At 47.2% G+C, this 15,499-nt stretch overlaps 1 protein-coding gene across 4 annotated transcripts in view; it reads right to left on the bottom strand.

Moving 5' to 3' along the window:
* The window catches only part of LOC128330319 (cytochrome P450 2C5-like), a 55,599-nt gene extending 41,835 nt beyond the window's left edge, over nucleotides 1-13,764 (bottom strand). For all 4 annotated transcript variants that reach the window (XM_053262982.1, XM_053262985.1, XM_053262983.1 and 1 more), the window contains exons 1-4: nucleotides 13,473-13,764; nucleotides 11,564-11,726; nucleotides 7,505-7,654; nucleotides 5,787-5,947 (exon numbers count right to left, since the gene is read on the bottom strand). In XM_053262982.1, coding sequence (XP_053118957.1) covers nucleotides 5,787-5,947; nucleotides 7,505-7,654; nucleotides 11,564-11,726; nucleotides 13,473-13,652 — 654 coding nt within the window. In that variant the 5' untranslated portion in view covers nucleotides 13,653-13,764. The remainder of the gene's footprint in view (nucleotides 1-5,786; nucleotides 5,948-7,504; nucleotides 7,655-11,563; nucleotides 11,727-13,472) is intronic.
* Between the last annotated feature and the right edge of the window lie 1,735 nt (nucleotides 13,765-15,499).

The following is a 15,499-nucleotide window of genomic DNA, read 5'->3' as shown; positions in this document are numbered from 1 at the left end:
TGGGCCATCTCCAGCCTCAGAGGGACGATGTCTCTCAATACCGGAGCAACCACAGGAGAGAGGGCATGCACATACCTCTTGCCTGTGGGATCCCCAGAGGCATCTTGTGGGCCACTGTGTTAAACAGGATGATGTACTAGATGGGCCTTGTGCCTGATCCAGCAGGGCTGATCTTATGAGATGCGAGCTAAAAGCTGGGTGTGGAAACATCCTGGTAAAAATGGAGTGGCCTTAGGAAAGCCTGAAGCTTCTGCTTTGTTTTTGGAGTAGGTGCATCATAGATTGCACGTACCTTATCTTGTGTGAGGTGAATACCAGAAGCAACAATATGGTAGTCCTAGAATGTGACATTGGATGTTCTGTTTTTAAAAAACAGATTCCTGAATTGACTTCCTGAAGTAAAGTAGCAAGTTCCTCTTTGGTTGATCCCATAATCAGGACATCATCAAAATATAGCACAACACCTGTAATTCCATGAAGTGTTGGAACATTCTAGGGGCCACAGAAATTCCTAACTGGAGACACTTAACTGGGAAAAGCTTGCTGATACCTCCACATGTGCCAACCATCTCACTATTACTCATGAAAGGAGCACCTCTGCCTGTGCAAATAAACCATATTTTAGAAAGATGCTATCATTCTGCAGTGACTCTCTTTCTAAGAGAAACTAGACTCCTAGGCTTGCCACAGGCCCCATGGAACTTCCTGGGTATGCCACAGGGCCCTGGAACTTTTAACTATTAGGGGAAGTGGGCCAATTGGAGACAGCATAACAATATGGAGGTTGGGCAAAGAATGATTCAGCAAGCACAAAGACAGACAACACTAGCCCCCACAACCCCAATGCGACCTGAAAAACTGCTTCCACAGCCCCAGAAACCTCTTAGCAATACTTCCTGGCCACCTCCAATACTGGATCCTTTCAATCTTTCTGTGTCCAGATTCAGATGGGACAAAGAATCCCTTGCTTAGCCCCCATCCTGGGTCCCATGATAAACATATTCCATAAACTCATTTTCAGGGACATCTACCAGGCTATTGCTGTACACAAGAGTTGCAGCTGAGACACAAACCAAGAGAAAAAGTGTTGGACATGGAGTTCCAGTGCATCGACCTTTTGCACCAACTATCCTAATGACCACTAGTGGCACTGGGAGCAGAGTAAGCTCGTGAGAATCTCCTTACCTGTGTTGGGGACACCCTGACCCCAACATTAAACCCAGAGTCACCAACCCAGAGTTATAGGGAATCCAGGCCTGTGTCTGATTCCATTTTATTAAGGGATCAATTAATGCCTGAACTCAAGGTGAACTGACCAGTACATGACTTGCCTCTGAGACCGATGCTAATTGCTCTGTGAAGGAAGAGGCAATCCAGCATTGTATTCTCAATGTTTGTGAAATGGGTACTCAAAAGAAATACAATGACCAGGCTTGGTCTATGCAAATGCTAAAATTTAACTTACTATCACATAATGGGGCTATTCTCACGATCGAAGAAAATTGGGCTAGTCTCCACTAGCCCGATTTTCTGCAATTGTGAGAACCACCGGGCTCGGCTGAGAGCCCAGTGGTTCTAGAGCGAGTAACCTGCTCAAGAACCCCTGCCCTAAAACCAGGTTTGCGGAGCGAGCACTCCGCAAACCTGGTTTTGAAGATTGTGAGTAGCCACGCCGTGGCTTCGCGCCATGCCTACTCACAAGTAGACCCCCGGATTGGAGGCGAAAAGCCGCCTCCAAGGGCCTCGCCAGCATGCCCTGCATGCTCGCACAGGGCAAGCTGGAGCTTGCGGGGGCCAATCGGCCCCCGTTCCCCCAACCCCCGCAGGCTCCGTCACGGAGCCTGCAATCATGTGGGCGGCTGATCCATGTGCAGGGAGAGTGTAACTAGGGAAAATGGCGCCTAGGGCAAGCACTGAAATTGAGCAACCCTGCCCCCCCCTCTGTCCAAACATCTGACATGCACCTTTCATTTACTAAGCTGTGACTCATACAAGCAATATTTTGTTATTTATTAATTCATTTCTGTTATTTATTAACAGCATGTTTTTCAAGTTCAGTTTTTAAATATTTACTTTTGTTCCAGTATAAAACAACAACAGTAACTCATCATTAGAATACTCTCGTAATTTTGCTAATCAGATCAACTGCACATCTTTAGCCTTTGCTCTCGTGTGGGGTGGTGGGCACGAGGGGAGTCCCAGCAAAATTGTCATGTTTGTTTTTACACTGAGTTAAACTGCATTTCACATTATTCGAAGTGGTCAAATTTTAAACCTGCCAGTGTTCATTTTTAGATAGCTTTGTCCTATATATTATAGTCTTTATTCTGTACCTTGCATGAACAGAAAGTAACTGATAGAAGTCACTGCCATTTGAGCATCACTTACTTATAGCATATGGGGGGCGGGGAGGTAACACCCCAAGACTCTCAACTTTAACTTAAAACAAAACTTCTAGCCCAGGGGTGTAACAAGGCTGGAGTGGGCCCAGAGGCAAAATTTTAAAATGGGCCCCTCGCTGATACACACACACTTCACATGTGACTTGCCTCTAGGGGGCCCCTTGAGGCGTGGGGGCCCCCAGGCAGCCGCCTCCCCTTGCCTAATAGTAGTTACGCCCCTGTTCTAGCCCTTAACACTACAAAAATAGGCTTATGAGTGTGGTGGCGAATAGCTCATGGAATTTCAAAAGTCAAAGGAGACTGATTTCCAATAATCAGCATGTGGTTTCACCTCCCCATGTAGCTTCCTGTATGGACTGCAGGATTATTATTATTATTTGTCCAAAGGCATACTCAGCCCTGCACATATATAATGATGTACACACCCACCGCTGGAGAATTGGCTCAGACATGGATGGACAAGGTGCTAGCTAAAGCAGCAAGACTGTGCCTTTTAACAAGATACATCCCCTTTATGCCTTCACAACTGCTGGGGTTGAAGTTTTCCTGGAACTGAGACCTGTCACCTGGCTCGGATTAAACCCTGCTTGTAAGAACTCAAAGCAACAAATTGCAGCATGTGTGTTATACGCAGAGACTGTTTCAAAAGCTTGCCTGCCCACAAATTCACCTTGCCCCCTCTGTGCACACCACTGCCACTGAAAAATTGACCAGAAGATTATTTTCTTAGAATGCCATTTCACTTGAATTTCTCCCCTTTACAATGGAGTCTATGCCCTAGGCAGCCAATGGAGGTCTGTAGGTGCTTGAACTTGTTCCCTGGAATGTATCCAGAGGATGAACTACTAAGCTGCTGCTCCTGTGTGCTCCCCCAAAATGCAGGCTGTGCCAGTAACTCTCCCAGATGTTTGCATAGCCGAGGCAGATGCCCATTAAATATCTACGACCAGGGAAGACTCAGGCAGGATTTACTTAGGCAGCAGGGTAGGGCGTGCAACACGCTCTCTCTCTCTCTCTCTCTCTCTCTCACACACACACACACACACACACACACACACACACACACACACACACAAACGGAGACACACACATGAGAACGACACACACACAGAGGCCTCTCGCCTGCCCTGCTGCCTCCTCCTCTGCAATGCCTACCTCCTAATTCCCTTCTCTTTTTCTCTCTCTCTCCTCCTCCTCGCCTGCTGCTTCTGCTGCTGCTTCTGCTGCCCAGAGACGTGGTGGGTGGCAACGAGGAATGGAGGGAGGGAGGCAGTGGCCAGCCCGGGAAGGGCAGAGGAGGGGAGCAAGGAAGCAGCACCCATCTTGGGAGTGGCAAAGCACCCCCCCACTCGCCCAGCCAGGGAGGAGACACTCGAGACACGCAGGAGCAGAGCCCAGGCGGGCTTTGGCGTTTGGCATGGTGCTGCTGCAATCAGGTCCCTCAGTCCTCAGGAGAAGACTAGGAGTGTGCTTTATCCAGGCAGGAAGCACGCACACACACATCTACCGTCCCCAACATCAACCTAAGGCCAAAGTCCAGCGACCACCACCAGGTTCCCAATCCCAGGCACAGTGGCAGCACGCCCAGCCCCTGCCTTAGCATTAGCAATGGACATGGAGAGTTCCCCACAGAGACCCTCCCCGCCACCGACCCTCCGCTCGAGGATTCTTTTCACACACACACTAATATAATGCATTGATTTGCGGGGAGAGCGGGACAGAGGAGGAAGATGGACGTAAGATCCACGCCGACTTCTTTCTTTGCTCAGTTTGCAGTGCTGATAAGTTGCAACTTGCTGCCTGCTGCTGCTAGTCCCGACCCACGTGGTCGTGCTGTGAGGTCGCAGATGACTGGCGGTGGGCGGCGGCGGCCCAATCATGGCGCACGCTCTCCTACCAGCCAATGAGAGTGCCCACCCACCGCCTGCAGCCTCATTGAGTGAGGGGGGGCGCGGTGGAGTGAGTGGGGGGATGCGGGTTAGGGGGTGCCCAGAGATAGCGGCAGCAGGCCCGCTCAGCAGAGCTGCCGCCCGCTGGCTTATTTAAAAAAATTTGGGGGGGGAAAGAAAAATCCCAACCCACCTGGTCTTGCTGCCTGCTGCGCAGCTGCAGATGACCGATGGCGTGGCGGTGGGCGGCCCGCCACCCAATCAGCATGGGGCGCACGCTCTCCCACCCGCCAATGGGAGCGCCTGCTTGAGGCCTCACTGACTGAGTGGGGGGGACGGGGTGAGTGGGGGATGTGGGGTGAGGGCACCTGGAGACAGTGGCAGTGAGCCCGCTTGGCAGCACCGGCGCCACCCACTGGCTTCTTAAATTTTTTTTAATTAAAAAAAATTGTTTTGGTGGTGGGTGGGGGCGTGGTGGGGCATGGCAATTGCGCCCCCCTCAAGTGGTGCCCAGGGCACATGCCCTGGCTGCCCTACCCTCGTTACGCCTCTGCTGCTCCCTTCCCTCCTCCTTACTAATCACTGCCATCCCTCTCCTAAGTCCTCCCTTCTTTCTTCTTTTTCTGCTTCTCTCTAAATGTTTTATTAGGATTTGTTAGACAGCTGTAATTACTGATGGCACACACATATGTTAGCTAGGCACATTGTACTACACCTTGAATTGGAAACATGTTTTTAATTTGGATGACCTGTTTGAATTTTATCCTGATGAGCAACTTTCTATAATAAAGCCCATTGAACTTTCTGAGTGTGTCTCCCTCTATCTCTGTTTGTGCGCCCAGATCCTACATGGTCACCATCTCCAAGAACCAATTCAGTTTGTGTATGATGTGACTTTGCCTCTTTCCCTCTGAGCATATACAGAGTGCGAATCCAGGTGTAGTTCACAACAAATGTCCCTGCTTTCTTTTGCTCTATGACCCCTGCCTTGAATCCTCAGGTACTTCCTGTAGTGAGCCAGTCCTCTTCCTTCCCTTCTAGAGAGAAGGTGGAAACAGCTCCCTCTCTCCTTACCTATTCATTATGTAGCTGATAGATAGGATAGGTCTTTCCTACCCCAAATGTATTTCACTAATAAACCAATTTAGTTTAGACTCTACAGTGATCTCCATGCGTGTTACTTAGATAGCTGCAACAACTAAACTCTGCACTCTGTAACTGGAGTGGTCGCTTCCTTGGTGCTTTGCTAAATAGTCACAAACCCCAACAGAAAGGAGTCTCAAGAAGTGCTCACACATGTAGTCTCCCATTCAAAGCACTCTGATGTCACAGAAAAGTCCATTTTGCTGCACTTCCTTTCCATCTATTATCTCATCATCATGAAAAGAAGCCCACATTCCATCTTAACCACACTCACCCCTTGCTCCACCTGCCAGCGGACCCGTCAGCACAATCATTCACATTTCTTTCATATTCTTCTTCCAAGGTTGCTCACCTTCCCTACAGGAGAACTCTGGAACCAGTAGGTATAACTAAGCCAGTGAAGCATTTGGAGAAGCTCCTCATCTTGGTAATCGAATCTTACTCCAAAGAGGATGTGACTGATCACATTGCAGGTCGCAGAGCTGAGGAAGAATGCTGGGTTGAAAGGCTGGCCTGCCGAGAGAATTGGGAAGACTACATGGCTTGACTGGTCTAACCACCAATGTCAATCCACTGCGAAAAAGCCTTGCTTGAGTTGGCACAGTGGAAATCTCCAGTTCAAATCTCAGCTGATTTATGGACTCCCTAGATAGTCTTAGGCAAGCTGCTATTCATCTCAGTCTCTGCCTTCCTCACCAATGTTCCCTCTAACAGGGATTCCCAGATGTTGTTGACTACAATTCCCAGAATCCCCAAGCAAAGGCCATTGCAGCTAGGGATTCTGGGAGTTGTAGTCAACAGCATCTGGGAATCCCTGTTAGAGGGAACACTGCTGCTGACCCTCCTTTCCTCTCCTGGAGACAGCACACAAGCCAGGCAGAGCGTGCAGTCCTATGAAAAGAAGCCCCATGGAACTTGGTGGGTTTTTAATTCTGAGTCAACACATGTACAGTTAAGTTGTAGCAAATTCTCTGGTTCCTTCTTCCCATGGTACTGCATGCACTCTTGGTGATGGGGCTTCACCTCCATAAGATGAAAGGCGTCCAGGCTCAAGCCCAGTCACAGCAACACTGAGCTCTCCAAGAAGCTCAGGAAGCTCACTGGAGCTTGAGTCCTCAGCCTCCAAAGACTTGCTGGCAAAGAAAGCCAGCTCAGCAGCATTCCAAGGCCAAGCCAAGGCTGTGCCCGTGTGTGAAGTTGTGCAAGCCTAACCATCCTTGAGAGAGAGACTGGCTGGGGCTTCAGGAGGGGGGCAGGCGATGGCGTAAAAAGGTGAGGGGTCTGGGGAAGGGCTTTAAACTCCCCAGTGATGAGGATGAGGCAGCTGACCAGAGTGCCTGTGATCCCCAAAGAAGAAGCAGGCAGGCAGCAGGAGGAAATTCACTTCAGCTCCAACCCTACACACTGAGGTATGTGGGGAGGTTAGCTTAGGGCTCATGGTGATGGATGGCGAGAGGAAGCTGGACAAGTGGTAGCAGAGGATAGTTCATGTCTAAACCATCCTCTGCTTAAATATAAGTTATTTTTAACGAAGGTTGAGAAAGGAAGAGTGGACCGTTGGCATAATGTTCATTGTGATAGATATGTCTCCGTTTGGCCCGTGGCTCAATTGGTGGTGTGAGAGCGGGGGAGAGGGAGAGAGGAGGTGTGTGTGTGTGTGTGTGTGTGTGTGTAGCTCCCCCCAGCCCTAAATCACAGGACGACTTTCACAGTCTTATAATCAGTTATCCTTCCTTATATGACGGACAAAAAATATCTCTGTGCAAAGTTTTAAAGTGGTCATTCTCTTTATTGAGCAGGGGGAGAGCAACTGGCCCTATCCACCCCCAGCACAGCATCCCTCCAGTGGCTTTTGCTGGTGTCTATCTTATGTTTCTTTTTTAGACTGTGAGCCCTTTGGAGACAGAGAGCCATCTTATTTAATTATTTATTATTTCTCTATGTAAACCTCTTTGGGAACTTTTGTTGAAAAGCAGTATATAAATATTTGGATTCATATTTGTAAGATTTTTCTCTAATGAAACTAACTGGGCTTAATAGCTATATAAAGCATGCATATTTGCCACCCACCATTTCTGGCCTGTAATTCCTTCTCCAGGTGCTTGACCTCCTCTAGGATCCGCTCCTCAATGCTTTTCTTCCCCATTCCAAGGTTGCGCAAGGTTGTGAGGGAGAAACGGTAGAGCTGAACCCAACCTTCACCACTGTTCATGAAGATACCTGGAGAAGACAGGCCGAGAAAAAAGGCTGTGTGTATGTTGGCTTGGCGTGTCCAAGCTGCAGGAGAAGAATGGGAGTTCATCTCCCATTAGCAGAGCAAAGCCAGTTTGGAGAGAATTCAGCCAAGCAAGAGGTCTGGAGACAGTTCTTTAAGTTTGAAGAACAACGAGGATTTATGCAGAAGTTACAAAAGGATAGGAAAGCTGATCTTAAGATTGCAAAGGGGAGAGAGAGACTAAACAAACAGACATCTCTGGAGAGACAAAAATGGAGACTAACACTGGAAGAAAGAGGGGAGGAGTCCAGCACTTTTATCCATGACCCCAACCCCGACCCCCGTGGTCACTATGAGACATTGCAGCTGAGAGACATAAGCACGAGTGTGCTATGCATTATAACAGGAGTGGCCAACCTGGACCCCTAATCCCAGCTGCAAATTATTGTGCCTGGAAAGTATGGCAGCTGTAATCAGTAACAGCTGGAGAGCCTCCAGCTGTCCACCCCTACATTAAAAGTTGTATCCCTTCACATTTAGTTGGCATGGGCAATTAGTAGCTCTTTTTGTACACCTGGAATTTGTGCAGACACCATGTGTGGAGGGGGAAATGGTATCCCACTTGCTCTTCACCCCCTCTGCTCCCCGTGTGTGAACTGGCTCACTATCCCAGGTGTTGTGTCTATTTTCTGAGTGTCTGAGCAGGGTATTTTGACCCCCCCCACACACACTTTTAGGGGTCCTAATTAACACCTTTCCTTCTATACTGTCCACAGACTTTGTCTGTAAAAAAGCCTGGCCCTCACTACGTATCCCATTCAGGGTCTTTGCCAAGGCAGGGATTCAAGAGGGCACCAGAGCTCAGACAGCTGCATGGGCTAGAGTCAACACCTTGGCCAGCACTGAAGAGAGATGCAGAAGAATGGCACCGCAGCATAGAAGAGAATGTCTCCTATCCACTTTCTGCTCTGCCGAAAGCTGGATAATCACCAAAAAGGGGCTGCCAGGAGTCTCCCACAAAGGCAGTCAAGATTCTTTTTAAAGACTGAGAGCTTCTCAGAGGGGAAAAAAAAATAGTTATCTGAGGCTCTAAAATAGACTGCTGTTCCATCACCATCTTGGCTCCTCCCCGAATCTCAGGCAAGGTGAATTGGCCTTGCCATTCTTTCGGAAGGTTCTGATTCTTAAAGTGGCCTGGTATGATTTCTTACATGCTGGCTTAGGCGAAGCTGGGGGTCCTCTGCTAAGTCTGGAAGGTTCTCAGGGAACTCCTGCAAGTGAGAGAACGAAGGCAGGGCTGCATCTTGGGGTATGATGGAGGTGTTGGCTGGGCTTCTGCTGGGTGTGTGTGTGTCCTCAGCAGCGTAAGGTCACCTGAGGTCTGAAAGTTAAGTTGTTCCTGCTCCATGTCCATCTCATGCCCCAACTGGGGGACAGTTCCTGGATCCGGTGTCATGACACAAGTGTAACAATCACAACCATGCAATTCAAGAAATGAGGATGCATATTTATTTTTTTAAAGTGGAGATTTTGCTCCTTTCCCCTCAAATTCCCTTCTGAGGGGCAATGGATGAGCTCCCACAGCAACTGCATTTGTCTTTAAAAATGGCTTCCACATCATGTTGCCAGTAGTTTAGGAGACATACTAGCTCTCAAAATCCACATGCTTTATGAACAAAAGCACGTGGCTTTGGAAAGATATCACCGGGACCATGTTGATATGGAGCTGCCAGAAGGTCCTTACATCATAAGAAATGGTCAAAGGAGGGGCTTACATCACCAGAAAGAAATGGGGCTTATGTGATCAGAAAGGGTCAGAACCAGGGGTACACCCTTGCCCCGGATGTTCAGCCCCCAACCTTTGGTTTAGATGGGCCAAAACAAGCTCAGGCTTAATCCCTCTTACTCTTGTCCAGTTCTTGATCTGGCCAGGTTCCGGTTTTGAGTGTCTCCCTTGATGGGGTTGCGCTCCCCTTGAAAGAGCAGGCTTGTTATTTGGGGGTCATCCTGGACTCATGGCTCCTTCTGGAACAGCAGGTGGAAGCTGTGGCCAGGGGCGCCTTTGCCCAACTTGGTCTGGTGTGCAACTGCATTCTTACCTCGACTGGCAGGCCCTGGCAACCGCGACTCATGACCTTGTCATCTCTTGGTTGGACTATTGCAATGTGCTCTCCCTGGGGTTGCCTTTGAAGATGACTTGGAAGCTTAAACTGGCCCAAAATGCCACAGTGGCAGCCTGGCTGCTTATGGGCAACCTAAAATATGACCATGTTTCACCTTTGTTGCGGTCACTGCATTGGCTGCCAGTTTGCTTCCGGGTCCAATTCAAAGTGCTGGTTATCACCTATAAAACCCTTCAGGGTTTGGCGGCTGTGTACCTTCAGGACCACCCCTCCTGTCCAACCTTGATGCGCCCTGTGAGGTTGTCTCAGGTAGGCCTTCTCAAAATTCTTGGAGAAGAGCTGGTCTTGTGGTAGCAAGCATGACTCGTCCCCTTAGCTAAGCAGGGTCTGCCCTGGTTGTATACAAATGGGAGACTACATGTGTGAGCACTGCAAGATATTCCCCTTCAGGGATGGAGCCGCTCTGGGTGGAGCATCTAGGTTCCAAGTTCCCTCCCTGGCAGCATCTCCAAGATAGGGCTGAGAGAGATTCTTTCCTGCAACCTTGGAGAAGCTGCTGCCAGTCTATGTAGGCAATACTGAGCTAGATGGACCAATGGTCTGATTCAGTATGTGGCAGCTTCCTAGGTATTCTTATAGGGGAGGTACAAGGGGCCTGGGCTTGTGGGAGGGCCTTCTCTGTTGCAGCCCTCTCCTTATGGAACACCTGCCTCCTGAGATTCATAACGCCACCTCCCTTCTGTCCTTTAAGAAGCTTTTGAAAACTTATTTATTTTGACAGGCTTTTAGTTTTTAGTGTGTCTGTGTGTTTCCCCCCTTTTGCTCTTGTTTTCATTGCTGTTGTCTTAATTTATGTAAACTGCCTCGAAGTTAGGCAGTCAATACATTTGCTAATTAATCAATAAGTTAATTTTTTTTAAAAAAAAACCTTCCACCCTAGAATATGACTGGGCGTGCCCTGAAAGTGATTGTGTGGCCCCTCTATGAACACGCCTCACCACCCTGGACCAATAGGAATAGTTTTCAGAGCCCAGAAAGATCAGTGGTCATTTTGTGTAACTTTTTTGTCTGAAATGGGGTCATGTGACCCCTCTATGCACACCACCTTCATCCAGCATCAGCACCTTTTGGGGTTCTTTGAGAGTGTCAACAAGTGTGTGGATCAAGGTGATCCAGTTGACATAGTATACCTGGACTTCCAAAAAGCTTTTGACAAAGTTCGTCATCAAAGACTCCTGAGGAAACTTCATGGTCATGGGATAAGGGGTCAAGTACATGTGTGTATTGTTAACTGGTTGAAAGACCAGAGGGTACGGATAAATGGAGAGTTTTCACAATGGAGGGAAGTAAGAAGTGGGGTCCCCCAGGGTCCATACTGGGACCAGGGCTTTTAAATTTATTCATAAATGATTTAGAAGCAGGGGTAAGCAGCGAGGTGGCCAAATTTGCAGATGATACCAAACTCTTTTGGGTAGTGAAATCCAAAATGGATTGTGAGGAGCTCTAAAGGGATCTCTCCAAACTGGGTGAGTGGGCGACAAAGTGGCAAATGCGGTTCAATGTTGGCAAGTGTAAAGTAATGCAAATTGTGATGAAAAACCTCATCTTCAAGTATACGCTGATGGGATCTGAGCTGTCAGGGACTGACCAGGACAGGGATCTTGGGCTCGTGGTGGACAGCTCGTTGAAAGTGTCGACTCAATGTGCGGCAGCTGTGAAAAAGGCCAATTCCATGCTAGGCATCATTAGGAAGGGGATGGAAAATAAAACTTTTTTAGATGGACAATATACCTCTTTCTTTGGTGAACTTGTCAATTATTGGGAAGGAGCCTCGGTTGATAAACTCATCTCCATGCTCGACCAGAACTTTCTTCAGTGTGTCATAACTGTGGAGAATAACCATCCGCTCTGAGCCGAAATAAATGGTGAACACAGGTCCATATTTTTCACACATCTGTAGAGACAGAGCAGATAGGAGAGAACATAGGCAGGGTGAAGGCCTCTGCTGACGCATTCAAGTAAACAGATGAAGTGGTGACTGCTGAGAGAGAGAAGCCATCATGGGGTGGGGTTTGGGTTTTTTTTTGGCATCATCGCCATCTCTTTGAAACAGAATGCTCTCCCCAGAGCTAAAGTGAATTTGCTCCTATAAACAATGCTATTTATTCATTTAGTGATTTGTACCCCACCTTTTTCCTATAGCAATGTAAGATGGCTAGTGATAAACTAACTAACTAACTAAATTCTACTATCAAATACAATCCCATTACAATCCCCATACAATGGCACCTGTCAAAACCCTTGCAGGGTTTTGCAAAAACCCTGTCAAAATTCTGCATGGAGTCTTCAAGTGCAGCCCCACCTAGAATACATTACAGTATGTATGTATGTATGTATGTATGTATGTATGTATCTATCAAATTTGTACACCGCCCCAAACTTTCATCTAGTTTAAGTAGTCTAAGCAACAACAACAAGGGCATGGATCACTGTGATCAAGTCAGCTCGAGATTTAAAAAAAAGAAAAAAGGGTGTAGTTGGTGCACTACTGGAAGCTGGGTGAATGCCTCAAGAGCCACAGAAGCTACCTGGTTATCTAGCCACAGAGCTGCACCTGGGAGCACTCCAAATGGTAAACCGAATCTCTCAAAGGGAGTGCAACCCTATCCAGAACAGGTTGATGTGCCATGATCAAATCTGCTGTTCTCCTGACCAGGAGAACCTCTTTCTTTATTCAGTTTTAGCTTAGGAACATAGGAAGCCACCATATACTGAGTCAGACCATAAGTCCATCTAGCTCAGTATTGTCTACACAGACTGGCAGTGGCTTCTCCGAGGTTGCAGACAGGACTCTCTCTCTCTCTCAGCTGTGTCTTGGAGATGCCAGGGAGGGAACTTGGAACCTTCTGCATGCAAAGCAGATGCTCTAGGGAATGTACTAAAACTAAACCTGCTGAAAAGCCCTGGTTCCTTCCAGAGGGAATGCATAGAATTTCTGAAGGGTTGTTGGCCATTCCATGCATTCCATGACCATTTGGAAGGACATGGGAAGTTGCCTTCTAGTGAGTCAGACCCTTGGTCCATCTTGCTCAGTATTGTTTACACTGACTAGCAGCGGCTTCTCCAAAGTTGCTGACAGGACTTTCTCTCTCCCTAGAGATACTAGGGAGGGAACTTGGAGCCTTCTGTAAACAAGCATGCAGGTGATCTTCCCACAGCAGCTGCATCCCCCAAAGACTATATCTTGCAGGGCTCACACATCCAAGCTCTCATACAAATGCAAACCAGGGTGGGCCCTGCTTAGCAAAGGGGACAATTCATGCTTGTGACCACAAGACCAGGTCTCCACCCTTACTGGCTAAGGTGGCTCCACAGCCTCTCCAGTTGGGAATGGTAGTGAGACAGAAAACTGGATGCCACTGAAGTCACAATTGGGAAGACACACACAGCGGGAGGGAAGGAACAAACAAGGAAGTAAGGTCAAGGGACAAATTAGGGGTTAATACCAAATCGGAGATTAGAAGACATTTGCTCTCTAAATTGTTTTTTGCAGTGCTGGACTGAGACAAGAAGGTTATGCTGGGAAGTAGAGCAGAAAGCTCAGTTATGGGGCTATATCTGGCAGCATTAAGTGATGCCCGAAGTCCTAGACAGAGATGGAGTCAGGGTGAAACAACAGAACTGAATTCCCATTTCTTACCTTCTGCAGGGGTTCCATAATGTTCTTGGTCTTCAGCTGTAGGAGGTTCCCGATAAGCGGCAGGGGTGTCGGGCCTGGGGGAAGATTCTTGTGCTTGTCCTTCTTCCTCCATGCTGCCAGGAAAATCAAACAGGAGAGGCAGATGAACAGGAGAAGCATGGGGCTTCCCAAGAGATCCATCAGAGCACTGAAGGATGGCTGGAGTTTTAGAACTTCTCAAAATAGTAGAATCAGAGACAGCAGCAGGCAGGCAAGCAAGATTAGAGGCGAATCACCACTGGTGATTCTAAACAGAGTTTCTAAACTCTAAACAGAGCTTTAGTCTGCAATGTCGCTGTGAGGGGAGTTAATCATTTATGCTCTCATGATGGGGGAGAACCAGGGGTGGAAGAGACTTGTTGGCTGGAGTGCCTGGGCTGGAATTTATTTGCTGAGCAGCAGTTTCAGGTTACTCCAGGATCCTATGTCAAACTGACCTAGTGAAACAGCAAACAAGGCCGGCTAAGTTTATAGCTGCAAAACTGACTGAGTTTATCACACTGAACGATGCAAACTGAGATCCTAGCAGCTTCAGGGCAAAGGAGGAAGGGGTTCCTTTCCATTCAGTTAATCTTTATTATGGTCAGTAATCAGCAAGACAGGCAAAAAGAAAAGGAAAAGTACATTTGTATGGAGATACTCTTACAACATTGACCTGTGTAACCTAAGCAAAATTTACGGACATTTGGCAAGCCCTGGAGGCTAAAAACCAAAATTTAACTGCTTTATAAGTCACCAAAGAATCTTTGTTAGCGAAATGAAAATTAATGTAAAATTCAACGAATGCCCTGAACATTGGTGAGATCAGGTCAAGCCTCAAATCATGATAAAAGCTACACTGAAGGAGGACTTGAGTTATTGACTCAATCTCGCTGGAACCACAGGGACATTGACATTGTGAAACAGATAAATATGTTGAAATGTGCCTTCCAGTAATGCCAAAGGAAGGGCTTTGAAATGGGCCCTAGAAAAAACCCCTCGGTATTTTGGGTAAGTTAGTGTTGATAAATATAATGCTGGATCAGGTCTAGTGAGTTCCCTTAGAGCCCCTTAGAACTGAACAACAAATGTAGATCACTGTGTAATTCAATATCCATTATGAGTTGCTGTATAATAACTTTAGACATAGCCCAAAGTAAAAAAAGTAAGCCCAAGTAAAAAGTCAGAAGACAGGCCATAAGAAAGCAATTTGAGGTTTATACTCTTCTGCCAAGTAGACTGAAAATTATTCAGCAAGTCTAAAGGTGTCAAACGTCAAATCTAAAGATGTGAAATTAAACTTAAGCCAGAAGGGTGTAAAGAGAGCTCTTAAGAAATTAGATTGAACCCTTTCAAGAGGACCAAAGTTGGGATAGGGGACCAATTTGTGTTCCATATAAGAGTTATGCTAGTGACTTAGCAAGTTAGCAGCAAACAATTTAATAGCTGCTGGGAGGAAACTTCCTCTCTGGGCATGATGGAATCTTAAAATAGCTGCCACACTTCTTTGGACCAACGAAGGAAAATATTTGACTTGCTGTTTTCTTTCCATCGGCCTGAAAAACAACACCTAGATATTTGAAACAACTTACTTGTTCGATAGATTGGTCATCAATGTACCATTTGTGTACTTTTTCCCCGTGGGGAAAAAAACTACAATTTTTATTTTGGAATAAGTGATAACCAAATGCTCTCTTTTACAGTGTTGTGCAAGAGCCTTAAGGGCTCTCTTTAGACTATTTGAGTGTGTGATAAAATTATCGCATCATCTGCATATAGTAAAATAGACAGACGTCTGTTTGCCAACTTGGGGGCATGCAGGTCAAGACACAGCAGCTGCTTAATTAAATAGTTAATATAGATATTAAATAGGAAGGGTGTCAAAATACAACCCTAACACCTTTGTGGTAGGGGTGTGCACAAACCACGGTTTGAACCACATTTCTAGCACAGTTCAGGAGCAGGGAGTGGGAACATTAAGAAAGAGGAGAGCAGGCCCTTACTAGGGA

This window comes from Hemicordylus capensis, chromosome 6 (assembly GCF_027244095.1).
Source record: "Hemicordylus capensis ecotype Gifberg chromosome 6, rHemCap1.1.pri, whole genome shotgun sequence".
Lineage (NCBI taxonomy): Eukaryota > Metazoa > Chordata > Lepidosauria > Squamata > Cordylidae > Hemicordylus > Hemicordylus capensis.
The sequence above is the reverse complement of the archived record's forward strand: the minus strand, read 5'-3'. Positions and strand labels throughout refer to the sequence as shown.